This window comes from Prionailurus viverrinus, chromosome D1, assembly GCF_022837055.1.
Source record: "Prionailurus viverrinus isolate Anna chromosome D1, UM_Priviv_1.0, whole genome shotgun sequence".
In the NCBI taxonomy this organism is placed as follows: Eukaryota; Metazoa; Chordata; class Mammalia; order Carnivora; family Felidae; genus Prionailurus; species Prionailurus viverrinus.
In genome coordinates, this window is record NC_062570.1 from 26963669 (window position 1) to 26977356 (window position 13688).

The 13688-nt window shown below is 41.7% G+C and overlaps 1 protein-coding gene across 4 annotated transcripts in view; it reads left to right on the plus strand.

Moving 5' to 3' along the window:
* Positions 1 to 835: 835 nt before the first annotated feature.
* The window catches only part of APLP2 (amyloid beta precursor like protein 2), an 86406-nt gene continuing 73553 nt past the window's right edge, over positions 836 to 13688 (plus strand). For 3 of the 4 annotated variants that reach the window (XM_047877724.1, XM_047877727.1, XM_047877728.1), the window contains exon 1: positions 836 to 1038. In XM_047877724.1, coding sequence (XP_047733680.1) covers positions 934 to 1038 — 105 coding nt within the window. In that variant the 5' untranslated portion in view covers positions 836 to 933. The remainder of the gene's footprint in view (positions 1039 to 13688) is intronic. The other variant, XM_047877725.1, reaches the window with a different exon arrangement.

A 13688-nucleotide genomic window follows, 5' to 3' on the forward strand; every position in this document is an offset into this window, starting at 1 on the left:
AACGATCTTTTCCTAAAACACACACGGGGACCTGGGCTTTAAGGTCAACGTAGTCTTTGCACCACTGGTTTCCAGTGGGAGGCAGGTATCCCTGGCTCGAGCGGCCGCTGGGAATGAGGATTAAGGATGAGGCCTGAGGAACGGAGGTCAAAAGCGTGGAAACACCGCCCAGCAAAGTCACGGGGAAAGGGCAAACCCTGCTCTGGGCAAGCAGCTCTCTGGAGACCGGCACGCCTAGCGCAGGGGTAGGCAGAGTGGGGGAAGCTCCCTGGTTTTAGGCGGTCCCCAGCGTCGGGGGGAGGGCCTTCAGTAAACCTGCTGGGCGCGGAACAATTCTGGTGTTTAACAAACATTTTTAAAAATTCTGTTTTTAATAAAACGTTTTTCAGAACCTCAAAGAGGGCGGTACCCAAAGGAATCTGAAAAATACCCCGCAAGGCTAGGGGAGCGGGGCGTGCCCCGAATCAGGAGGTTGCAGGCGGTCGCACAAGCGCTGCGCGGCCAGATAACCTTTCACGGTGCAGGAGGCCAGAGCAATCCCCCACCCGCAGCGGAGCCGCGGCCTCCAACGCACCCAGCGCACACCCCCTAGCTACGCGGCCGCAGCTAGGGTCCCAAGCGGGGGCGGGGCCGTCACAGGCAGGAGGCGGGGCCTGCCGGGGCTCGCGGCTGGGGCGGGAGGGAGGTGCGGGATCTTTTGTTCTCTGATTGGGTCTGGGCCGAACAGAGGGCGGTGCCTTGGGGCGGCTCTACGGGGCGGCATTGGGCGTCGGAGAAGGAGGGCGTGGTTTTGTGAAGTCAGTTCCGGTTGGTGTAAAACCCCCGGGGCGGCGGCGAACGGGCTTCAGATGCTTCTGGGTCGCGGTGGGGAGAGCTCCCAAGTTCTTGTGTGTGAGCTGCATTAGTCGAGCGCTTAGAGCGACCCGGCGAGGGATGGCGGCCACCGGGACCGCGGTCGCCACGGCCACCGGCAAGCTCCTGGTCCTGCTGCTGCTCGGGCTCACGGCGCCTGCCGCGGCACTGGCTGGCTACATCGAGGTGGGGACCGGGCGAGCGCCCGAGCGCAGTCTCCTTCGGCCGCCGTGGGAGCGCGGCCTGCCAGCGGACCGGCGGGCCGCGGGGTCCGGGCCGGGCTGGGGGCGCGGCGTGGAGAGCGGGGAGTGGGGGTGGTCCGGCGCTGCGGCGGGTCTGGCGGCGCCTCCCCCGCCCGCCCCTGCTTGGCGCAGTGCTTAGCGCTGGAGGTCGAGCTGCCTCCGCCGCCGCAGAGGCCAAATGAAAGGCATCGGGGCTGCGGGGGGCGGCGGGCCGCCTCGGCCGCCCCAGCCCCCATACCGCCCGCGGCGCCGCCACATCCTCTGGGGACCTTGCGCGGCTCAGCCGCTCAACCCGTTCTCCCTCGGGATTCCGCGAGCCTCTGCGCCCCGAGGCCGCGGCCGGCGGTCCTCCGCTCCGGACCTCGGTGCGGCGCGGCTCCCTCCGGGGGCGGCTCCGCACAGACCCCAGCTCCCGGGCTGCGGCGGGCAGCGCGCTCCCCGCGTCCGATGGTGGGGCATCCCCCCTGGAAGCAGGAGATGCAGCCTTTGTTGGCAGCGTGGGCTTTGCCTGTGGGGATGCAGGCTTCCTGGGCTGGCCCTTGGAAAGTGTCGAGGTGCTGGGGCGAGCGCCGCTTTGGCTGCACCGGGAGAATGCTCCTGCACCAAGCAGCGGGTGTGCCTTCGGCTTCCTGTGTGCCTTCCTCTCAAAAGATCCACCGCTCTGGCATCAGGCCTTTGGGAGGAATCGTTAAATATAGCTGTTTGTCTAAGTCTAGTAAACAACGGGAAACCCCTCTTTGGTGTTTGCGCTGCTCCCCTTTTCAGTGGGTTCCAGCGAGGAGGAAAGGTACCGATGAAGACGGTGCAGAAACTTGTTTAATCCTACTTTTTTTGGCGTCAGAATTTAAGTAGCTGTTCTGCACCTGACGACCCCATCAACATCTTTGTGCGGCGAGGTGGTTAAGTAGCCTGGGTTCTCGGGTGATTGGCTGGAGTTCAGGCCGCGGGAACGGGCAGGGTTGCTGGGGTCGGTGAGGGTTCGAGCAGCGTGGTCTGGCCCTTGCCGTTGGTGAAAACCTTTCTGTTCCTGAGGGAGACAGGGGACTTTATTTTTACTTGCCTTCTGGATATAGTGCTTGAACTGTCGGATTGGAATGTGCTTCGGGTGTAGTTTATGTCTTTTCCCTCTTCACTGTTTTTAAAATTACAATAGATTTCTGCGTATTTAGCTAATTTCAGAGAGAAGTGAGGCTGGATTGGATTACATAGGCATTGACTGCGAAGTTTCTAGCAAAACCCTCAAGTTAGAATGTGGTCTTCTGCAGAATGTTTAAACATTTCCAGGGTCAAGTAAATCTAATCAAGAACACCCCTCCCATGGAACGGCTTAAAATATTTGTGTTCATCCTGCTTAACGCTTTATGATTCTTTGGAGGAAGGTGGGGGAAGGAAGTTATGTTTTAAGTCGGAATAGTTAATGTTTCTACATCCGTGCTTTCAGATGAGGATTATTTTAGTTTCCACACAGTGGTAAGATTTGTATCTGTGATCCCGATGTTGGGAGAGGTAGATCAGTGGATGGCAGAGGAAGGGGAAAAAAAGAATTTTGCGTGGAACATAGAACTTTTAGGTCAGGGTGTCAAAAACGGTTTTGCACCCTCTTTTACCTCACTTGCCAGGGGAATGGGTAATTTTAGGCACTCGTAGATTCATCCTAAAGGAGTTATTGGTTTTAAAGAACATCTTCTTTTAAGTTTAAGCAGAATATTAACACCTGTATGGATGCCTGCAGAGAAAGAAAAACTAGCAGTGTCAGAATTAGTTGTCGTGGATTAAATTCAGTTGTTACCCACAACATTGTTCAATTGAAAAGTCTGGCTAGATACAAGGTATTAATTAGACATTTCCCTAAAATGGTTTTTAAATGCTGTTTTATGCTAATTTCCGTCTTTGAAACTATGTTTTTGCACACACTAAATTATCTTTCAGATCGTTTTTCCTTTTGCCAAGCAGGCAAAATGTTATTTGTGTGTGTGTGTGTGTGTGTGTGTGTGTGTGTATAATTTCATTTCATTTCATTTATTTGCTTTCAGGCAAAGGACTGCCTAAACCTTGATTTAGATGAGAATGGCCTAAATCAGGATGTCTTTGGGAAGGTCTTTATTGAGATTAACCAAAGGGATTCTAGCCAAATCCCTGATCAAGTTGCTTGGCGCAGAATTATTGATTGGCAAATCGTTAGGGTTGCTTGCTGTTGACGGAATTAATCTCTTACACCTGTTTAAAAAGAAAAACCCACCTCGGTACTCAGGTCATTGGTTTTAAATCCAGGATATGTTCTCTTGTGTGCATGCTCCCTCCCATTTGGGATTCTCAGACCGTATTTATGCTGAAACTCTGCACTCTTTAACAATGGACATGGACGCTTCTGAGAGCCAGAACTCTGGTTCATTCTGCTAACATTTAAAAGAGGGGCATTTATTTGATAGGCAGTTTTCAGGAAGCTCAAATACAAGGTATGACAATTGATTTAGAAGATAAAGAAGGCTTTGTGTTGGTATTTCTGAGTGGTGGTTTAGGGAATGTCTGATTGTGACTTGGGGAGATGTTACGGCTTCTGGCAGGATTATCAGTCATTTTATGATAACTGCTAAAAATCTTTTGGTGAATATGATAAACTAAGGCTTAGCAATCAGGTCCTCCTTTCATAGAGGGTATTGGTTTCATCATCTAAATCTGGGCTCTTTTACAGTGTAGCCACATGTGGCTCCTGAGCATGCAGTGTGGCTAGTATGATTAAGAAATGAGTTTTCCACTTTATTTAATTTTAATTAACTTAAGTGGGCATTTAAAGCTGAAAGTTCAGTGATTGGAAAACTTTTAACTGTATTTCAAACAACTTGGTTATGTGGGTCTACTTTTTCACCTGTATACTTAATGAAATCTAAACGCATCAGGAATTTCCTATGAAAATTTAGCATCTGAATTGAGATGTACTCTAAAATGCACACCAGATTTTGAAGACTTAATGTGAAAAAAATTGTAAAATATCTCACTAATAATTTTTATATTGATTACATTGAAATGATACTTTAATCATTGGCTAAGTAAAATATGTTAAAATTAGTTTCACCTGTTTCTTTTAATTTTAATGTGACCACCTGAAAATACAACCCATAGAGCTTATATTTCTTCTGGAGGGTGCTAATTTAATGTCTTGCTTGCAGTTGGTCCAGCATGATCTTGTTTTTTAGGACAATTTTAAATGTTACTTTTTGGTTACTTTTTTCAATTAAAAATGTTATTTGGAGATAATTTAAGCTTACAAAAATAGCGAAAATTGTAGAAATGGCTCTCATATCCAGATTGACCAGTTGTTAATGTTTCCCTATTCAGCATTTGCTTTATCTTTCATTCTATTATTATGCATTTTTTGCTGAATAGTTTGTGAGTTGCATAGTCGTGCCTCTTAACCCCTTCATTGTATATTTCCTAAGAACCAAGGACATTGTCGTAACATGTAACTCTTAAAACATACCTTAGTACAGTTATCAATTTAAGGAAATTTAACATTGATAAAATACTTTGATCAAGTCTCCTGTTTTCCAGTTTGTCAGTTGATCCAATAATGTTTTTTATAGCATTCGAAAGCATAGTTATTTTTAAAGCTAAAGAGTTTTAAAAGTCTTGGCAGTAACATGTGAAGGGCTATTAATGTTTTCCAAATATAAAAAGCAGATTTTTAACTTCTCTGATGTTGCTTTGACTTTGGAAGACCAAAACTTAAACACTGTTCAAGATTCTTGAATTATATTGTTCACCCTTAATGAAATCTTGGGCTTATGCACTTTTTTTTTTTTTTTTAGAGATTTTATTTTTAAGTAATCTGTACACCGAACGTGTGGGGCTCATATGTATAACCCTGAGATCAAGAGTAGTATGCTCTACTGACTGAGCCAGCCAGGCACCCTATTCTGCATTTTCTTTTTAAAATAACAGAAGAAAGGTTATATAGGTTGTGCACATTCATTGTAAAAACTAAAAAACTACAGATAAATAAAAAGCTGAAAAAATAATCTCATATTATCCAGGAAAACGTCACTGTAAACATTTTGGGGATATATATTTTTGGAGATATATCAAGTACATATATCTTATAAAACTGGTTTATAGTGCATATTGGAGCTGGTACCTAACACTTACTATTTTGAATTGTCCTAAAACAAACTACTGAAAGAAAATCAAGTTTTCTGTGTGACAAAAGGTAGGGATAAATCTTTGTCCAGTAATAGTAGCTTCTATGGAGGGGGCCATTAGGGGGAGAATTTGAAATCGTCTATAATTCAGTTTTCATGAGTTGTGTTTTAGTGACATAAAATAGATTACCTTGATGCTTAATTAAATTTAGTGTCGTGTACCTTGTTCTATGGCCTAAGATGGAAAGTGAACCATGTAGGCCCATTCAAATAGAAATGGATTCCCATCATTTGTATCAACTACAATTCATTACTTTTGCTAAGAGAATTTTTCTTACATAATCATCTTGAAGGTTTTTTTAAATGAAATTTCTTGAAACATAACTAAAATATGCTTTTAAAATAAGACTTTTCGTTTATTATGTCTCCTGCTAGTGTTTATTGAATCACTGTTGTGAGGTTCTGTGTTAGATGCTAAATGCTACATAGTGAAAACAAATACACATAGCGCTTTTTTACTCTACAAAGTGCACATGCATGTGATTTGTAGGCCCCATCCTCAGAGGTTCTCGTTGAGTGCATCTGGGATTCTCAGTTTTAAATGCTCCCCAGGTGATTCTTGAGTGCAAGCCGAGAAAAACAAAACTCCAGGAAATAAAAAACCCTAACAGAACTCATTTGGGTACCTTATCTGCTGTCTCCAAACAGTCTGCTGAAGTGTAGGTATTGTTATCCGCACCTAAAAAGGGAGTCGGTAGAGGCTGAAGGTTTAAGGCCATGCAGCAGGGCCATGGTATCAATCTATCCATCGTCTTCTAAATCTGTTGCACTTTTCTTTTCTCTGTGTCATGGTGTTTCCTAATATTTCTTGTGTCGTTGTAGATTTCTTCTTCTCTTTTCCCCACCACCTAAATATTTGCTTTAAGAGAAACTAATTTAGGGGCGCCTGGGTGGCTCAGTCAGATAAGCGTTCCTACTTCGGCTCAGGTCATGATCTCACTGCTTGTGAGTTTGAGCCCCTCATCGGGCTCTGGCTGACAGCTCAGAGCCTAGAGCCTGCTTCAGATTCTGTCTCCTGGCACTCTCTGCCCCTCCCCCACTCGCTTTCTGTCTGTCTCAAAAATAAACATTAAAAAAAACCCTGATTTCCCAGAAGTTCCAATATATCATGAATCAATATATACCGAAGTATAATAGTGGTTATCTTTGAAGGATGTAATTACAGGGGACTTTGCCTTTTCACATTTTCCATGGATTTTTAAACACTTCTAATGCCTTTTAACATAATGTGCCAGTTCCCTCCCTCTCTCTTTAAATAGTAAGCTTGTTTCATCTTTGTGTTCTGTAAAATTTAAGGAAAGGAAATTTAAAAGACCGCCTGTGGAGGGGGGGGATCTTCTCAAAATCAGGGTATGGGATTATTTGGAAGAGAAAAGACTATCCTCACCAGATTTACCGTCACTAGCCTACTGGATAGACAAACCATAAGAAGAGGGTGACACAGGGGCGCCTGGGTGGCGCAGTCGGTTAAGCGTCCGACTTCAGCCAGGTCACGATCTTGCGGTCCGGGAGTTCGAGCCCCGCGTCAGGCTCTGGGCTGATGGCTCAGAGCCTGGAGCCTGTTTCCAATTCTGTGTCTTCCTCTCTCTCTGCCCCTCCCCCGTTCATGCTCTGTCTCTCTCTGTCCCAAAAATAAATAAACTTTGAAAAAAAATTTTTTTCAAAAAAAAAGAAGAGGGTGACACTATAACCACAATGACTGGAATAAGACTGGTCCAGAGAAAAGTTAATCAGCATTTGAAGTGGGGCACCTGTGAGATTGGTTACTTGAGCAGCTCAGCCCAACCTGTCCACTGGCCCTTTCTCAGCCGAATGCCTCTTGTGGTTGCAGATTGGGTGTTGTAGTTCCAAGAGGACGTGCTCTGGTATAAGGTCCAGGGGAGGAAGAGGCTGTCTCTTCTTGTGTATCTCCCCTTAGGGTGAAGAAGTCTTTCTCAAAGCCCACCAGCACAGTATCCGCAAGTCTTACCGGACAGAATTACATCAGATGCTTCTGGCCAAACCAGTTCTCAAACTGGCGGGAATGGTGCTGCCAGCTGGGTTCTGTTGGAAGAGAGGGCTGTGGATGTTGGGTAGATAACCTGATGCCTGCTACAAGGGCATGCTCCATTTGGGAGCTTATATAATAGCTGGGCTGGCTGGAGGGAAAAAGAACGAATTTATTCTTATCTAAATGATCTGTGAATTAAACATTTGCTGGCAAATTGGAGAAATTGGAGGAACCTCACACAGTGCGTTGATTAGGATCTTGGCACTTCATTTTGAGGGATGTTGCCATCTAGGACAGAACGGCTAGAGTGGTGAAGACCTGGAACGGGGATGAACTGTAAGGGAGCTATTGAGCCTGGAGAAGAAGAAAATGTGGGTTAGTGGTGGTGGTGAAGAACGTTAAGTATTTTAGAATATTTTGTAGTTTGTCTCTGGAAGGCTAAACAGATGAGTTGCAAATACTGAAGCAGAGTTTTTATGTGGAGAAACGGGCTGAGAAGAGTGTAGGATATTCTTTTGTTTTACTCCCTTTAATTAGGACTATTTCCAACATAGTACAGCAAAAATACAAGATACTCCTAGATACACCACCCAGTTTTGTCAAATGTTAACACTTCCCATATTTGCTTTAGCCTTTTTCCCCCCCAGTACTAAAACATTATTGATACGGAAAGAAAACATTGCAATAGAAAGGCCTCCTTTGAACGTATTCTAATCCCATTAACCTACCTTTCCAGAAGTAAGTTTTATCTTGAGTTGGGAATTTAGCATTCCCCTTCATGTTTTCGTGTTGACAGACACCCCTTTCTTTCTGGATTCCACAGAAGTTTGCTCAGCCTCTTAGAGTTGTAATAAATGTTTGTTATCAGTGTGGAAGTATTCATTGTTTGAACATACTATGATTTAAAAGCTGAGATACTTGGATGGAAAGTAAAGCTAACCCCGTACTCAAAGGTGCCAAGCATGCGTGGCACCATTGCAACCCTCCCTCCGTCAAAAGCCCCTGAGTATTTTTGAGCTTTTAAAAATTTATAGTTCAGTATGTGTTTTCATAAAACACGTACTTGTGTAACCACTGCCAAGGTCAAAAAATAGAACATTCCCACCCCAACCCCCTTTACCTCCCCAGGTATTATTATCCTGACCTTTAGGGTCATTACTTACTCTTTATAGTTTTACCATCCAAGCTTTATCCTAAAGCACTGTAGTTTATCCTGTTTTCTAGATTTATATAAATGGAGCCCTTCCTTCTGTATGTATTCTTAAGTACCTGGGCTCTTTCAGAAGCCATGTTTTGTTTTGTTTTGTTTTGTTTTGTTTTGTTTTGTTTTGTTTTGAGTAATGTCTGCACCCAATACAAGGGCTCAGATTGACAACCCCAAGATCAAGAGCCACATGCTCTTCTGACTGAGCCAGCCAGGCACCCTTCTTTCACTAACCATGTGGTGTTTTGTTTTGTTTTTGCTTTTGCTTCACGCCTAGTGCAGAGCCCAACACAGGGCTTGAACTCACAACCCTGAGGTCAGGATTCAGACACTCAACCGACTGAGCCATCAAGGTGCCCCTTACCAACCATGTTTTTGTCATTTGTATTGTTGAGTGTAGCTGTATAGTTCTGCTGATGGACATTTGGGATGTTTCCAGTTTGAGGTTATTGGGATACTGCTGTTCTCTGTGGCTTACATTTTTATTTGTCTTAATGATGTCTTTGGGAGAAGTTCTTAAATTTTTTTTTTTTCAACGTTTATTTATTTTGGGGACAGAGAGAGACAGAGCATGAACAGGGGAGGGGCAGAGAGAGAGGGAGACACAGAATCAGAAACAGGCTCCAGGCTCTGAGCCATCAGCCCAGAGCCTGACGCGGGGCTCGAACTCGCAGACCGCGAGATCGTGACCTGGCTGAAGTCGGACGCTTAACCGACTGCGCCACCCAGGCGCCCCTGGGAGAAGTTCTTAATTTTGATGTATACTTTATCTGTTTATTATTATGATTATAGGTGCTTTTTGTGTACTATTTGAGAGGTCTTTTTGTACTGTGAGGGCAAAGTTATTCTCCTAGATTAGGAGCTTTTTATTTTGCCTGGCACATTTAGAGCTACAATTTACCTGGGACTGATTTTTTTGTGTAATAAGAAGTATGGGTCTTTTTATTTTTATCTTTTCCATATGGGTATGTGGCCCATACCATATGGCTATCCAGCTTGCACCATTTATTGTCAAGGTCATCCTTTCCCTTCTGTTCTGCCATGGTGCTTTCATTGCTAATTAGTATCTCTGTGTGGGTGAGTCTGTTTCTCGACTCCCTTAATCACTGATGTCCATGTGTATCCTTGCACCAAGCCTGTGTCTCTCGATACCTATACTTATATCTACCAGAGCATGCCCTTTTACCTTGGTTGTCTTTACTAGTGTTTTGACTATTTCACAGTTCTTTTCTTTCCATATACATTTCATCAAAATCAAACACTGGGTAGAATTTTGATTGGGATTGCATGGAGTCTGTGGTTAATTGGGGAAAATTGACTTTTATAAATAATCTTACAATCTAGAAACATGGCATATACCTTTATTTAGGTCTTCTCTCATTACTCTCAGTCTTTTGTATATGTTTCTGCATAGAAATGTTGTACCATCTTGTGTTGGATTTATTCATAGGTATTTGATTATTTTTAATGGTGTTGTAATTTTTTTTGTCCTTTTTGTTGTCCTGCATCGTGGAAATGCAGTTGATACTTCCAAATTGACCATGTATCCAGGAGACTTGCTAAACTAGTGTACTAATTCTAATAATTTGTGATTTTGAAAATTTCTGAATATATTCTGTGAATTATGACAGTTTTATTTCTTTCCTTCCTATTCGTACAGCTTTTCTTTAAAAAATTTTTTTTTAATGTTTGTTTATTTTTGAGAGACAGAGCATGAGTGGGGAGGGGCAGACACACACACACACACACACACACACACACACACACACACACACAGAATCTGAAGCAGGCTCCAGGCTCTGAGCTGTCCTCACAGAGCCCGACGAGGAGTTTGAACTCACAAGCCGTGAGATCATGACCTGAGCTGAAGTCGGACGCTTAACTGACTGAGCCACCCAGGTGCCCCATAGCTTGTCTTTCTTTTTCTTGCTTTATTGCACTGGCTAAGACTCTAGTAAAATGCTTAAGAGAAGTGGTAATAACTGATATCTCTGTCCCAACTCCTGATCTCAAGAGGGAAACTATTTCACCATTTATATAATACTTGTAGGTTTCTTTGTAAATACCATGCCCATTAGTAGATTAAGGAAGAGCTCTTTCATTCTAAATTTCCTAAAGATTGCTGTCATGAATGAACATTGAATGTTTTTCACTTTTTTTTTTCAGTTAGTAAGATGGTCATGTGATTTTTCTCTTTAGTTTTGATAGTGTAAAGTATATTAATTGACTTTTTAAAATACGTAAGCAACTTTTGCATTCCTGAAATGAGCCAAACTTATTTTCTGGATTTGGTTGGTAAAGTTTTATTCAGGATTTTTGCCTTTGTGCTCAAAAGTATGTTGGACCTGTAATTTTACTCTTTTATAATGTATTTATCAGATTTCAGTGTCAAAGTTTTATGGCTTCAAAATGACTTAGGCTATTTCCTCTTTTTCTATTCTCTGGAGTATTTTACTTAAGATTGACATTATTTTTTCTTTAAGCGTTTGGAAAAAATTTACCAGTGAAGCCATCTGGACTTTTCTTTGTGGTAACATTTCCAATTATGGATCCAATTTATTTACTAATTGTAGGGTTAGTCATACCTTGTGTGAGTTTGGTTATGCTTCTCTGGTAATCTATTAACATTGGACCTTTAAATTGATATTATTTGATTGAAGTTGTTTATAATATATTCTTAATGGTCTTTGTAATATGAATAGAATCTGCAGTGATGTCCCCTTTTTTCATTCCTGACTTTGGGTATTTTTGTCTTTTTTTTTTTTTTTTTTTTTTAAGTCAGTCTTGCCAGGTGTTAATAAGTCTTTTTAAATAATCTACTTTGGTAGATTTTTGTTGATCCTCTCTGTTGTATGTTTATTTTGCTTTTCTTTCTTTCTCCCTTCCCTTCCCTTTCCTCCTTCCTAAGATTTTACTTTTAAGTAATTGCTATACCCAATGCGGGGCTTGACCACACAACCCTGAGATCAAGAGTTGCATGCTGTATTGACTGGCCAGCCTCCATTTGATTTATTTCTGCTCATTATTATTTTCTTTTTTTTACTTCCAGGGATTTAATTTATTCTTTTTCTAACAATTTGACGTGACTACTTAAAATTTTTTTCCAGACTTTCTGCTTTTCTATTAATTTAAAGCTATAAATTTTCCTCTGGAAAGGGCTTTAGCTGCACCTCACAAGGGTTTGTTTTAGTTTTAGTTTTCTATTATACACACACACACACGTATGTGTGTGTATATGTTTAAGTTTATTTAATTTGAGAGAGAGGGAGAGCGCACGAGTGAGCAGGGGAGGGGCAGAGAGAAAGGGAGAGAGAGAATCCCAATCAGGCTCCATGCTGTCAACCCAGAGCTTGATCTTATGAACTGTGAGGTGTCCCTATTTAATACATTTTTAAAAGTTGAGGTGTAATTGACCTATAATGTATAAGTTTGAGGTGTGCAGTGTGTTGGTTTATGTATTGCAGTATGATTACCACTATCATGTTAGCTAATACCACCATATTGTATGTAATTCACGTAATGTCTTTTTTGTAGTGAGAACAATTAAGACCTAGTCTGTTAGCAACATTGAAGTTTATAATATGGTATTTTTTTTTTAAGTTTACTTATTTTGAGAGAGAGAGAGTGGGGGAGGGGAAGAGAGCGGAGAGAGAATCCAATGTGGGGCTCAATCTCAAGAATTGTGAGATCATGACCTAAGCCAAGAGTCACATACTTAACTGACTTGAGCCACCCAGGCACCCCTATAATATAGTATTGTTGATGGTAATCACTATGTTGTGTGTTACATCTAAAACTTATTTATCTACTAGTTGCAAGTTTGTACCCTTAAACAGCATATAAGTTTTGATAATAATATTTTCATTATCATTCAGTAAAAAAAATTTGTTTTCCTTTGTAATTCAATTTTTTTCTATTTAGAAGTACATTTGTTAATTTCTAAATATATGGGGATTTTTCTGGTTGTCTTTTGTTATTTATTTCTAGCTTAATTGCACTGTGGTCAGAGAACCAGTCTGTATGATTTCAGTCCTTTGAAATTTGTTGAGATTTGTTTTGTGATTGGTTTATGGTAAAATTTTCATTGTGTGGGTGAAGAGACTATGTATTCTTCACTTGTTACTTCTGGTGTTTTATTGTATGTGCTGATCATGTTGTTTCCATGTTGTCCAGATTTTTATCCTTAATGATTTTTGTAATCTTTTTTTTTCCTGTTAGTGAGAAAAGTATGTTAAAAATCTCCAACTGTGATTTTGAATAATTTTTTTTTCTCCTCATAGTTTTGACAATTTTTGCTCTGATTATTTTGAGGCTGTTCTTGGGTGCATACAGGTTTAGGATTCTTATCCCTTCCTAAAGAGTCTCTCATAGTTATGGTTTGCCTTTTTATCTCCAGTAATGTTTTTTACCTGTACTAATACTTTGTCTAATATTTTTATGTGTTTTAGATGTGTTATGGTTGTTGTTGTTATTATCTGTTAACCTGGTACTTGCCTTTTACTGGAATATTTAGTACATATACATTTAATGGGGCTGCTGAAATGCTTGGGTTCTCATCTACCTTCTTATTGGGTGCTTTTTGTTCTGCCGGTTCGGTGTTTCTTTTTTTTCCTTACTTCTTTGGAATTTGTTACTGTTTTACTTCTCCCTCTTATTACTTTGGAACATGCAGTCGTTTATTACTGCTTTAGTGATTACTTTAGAAATTTCATCTTTCACATATTAGTGCCTTACATTAATTGGTACTTTTATCCTCTTCCTGGACTATAGAAGGACCTTAGAATACTTCAACTCCATTTAACCCTTTCTTGTCTTTTTTGCCATTGTTGTTATGTATGTTAATTTATTTTATTTTTAATTTTATTTTAATGTTTATTTATATTTGAGAGAGAGACAGACAGACCGACCATGAGTGGGGTAAGGGCAGAGAGAGAGGGAGACACAGAATCCAAAGCAGGCTTCAGGCTCCATGCTGTTAGCACAGAGCCCGATGCAGGGCTCGAACTCACAAACGGCGAGATCGTGCCCTGAGCTGAAGTCGGACACTTAACTGACTGAGCTACCCAGGCGCCCCTATGTTAATTTGATTTTAAACCCGAGAAGAGGTTATACAAACCGTGTTCTATATAGCCAAATAAATTTAGGTCAGTAGTTACTGACTCTGGAGGCACAGTGGTGCCTGGCTCCAATTCTGCCAAATTACA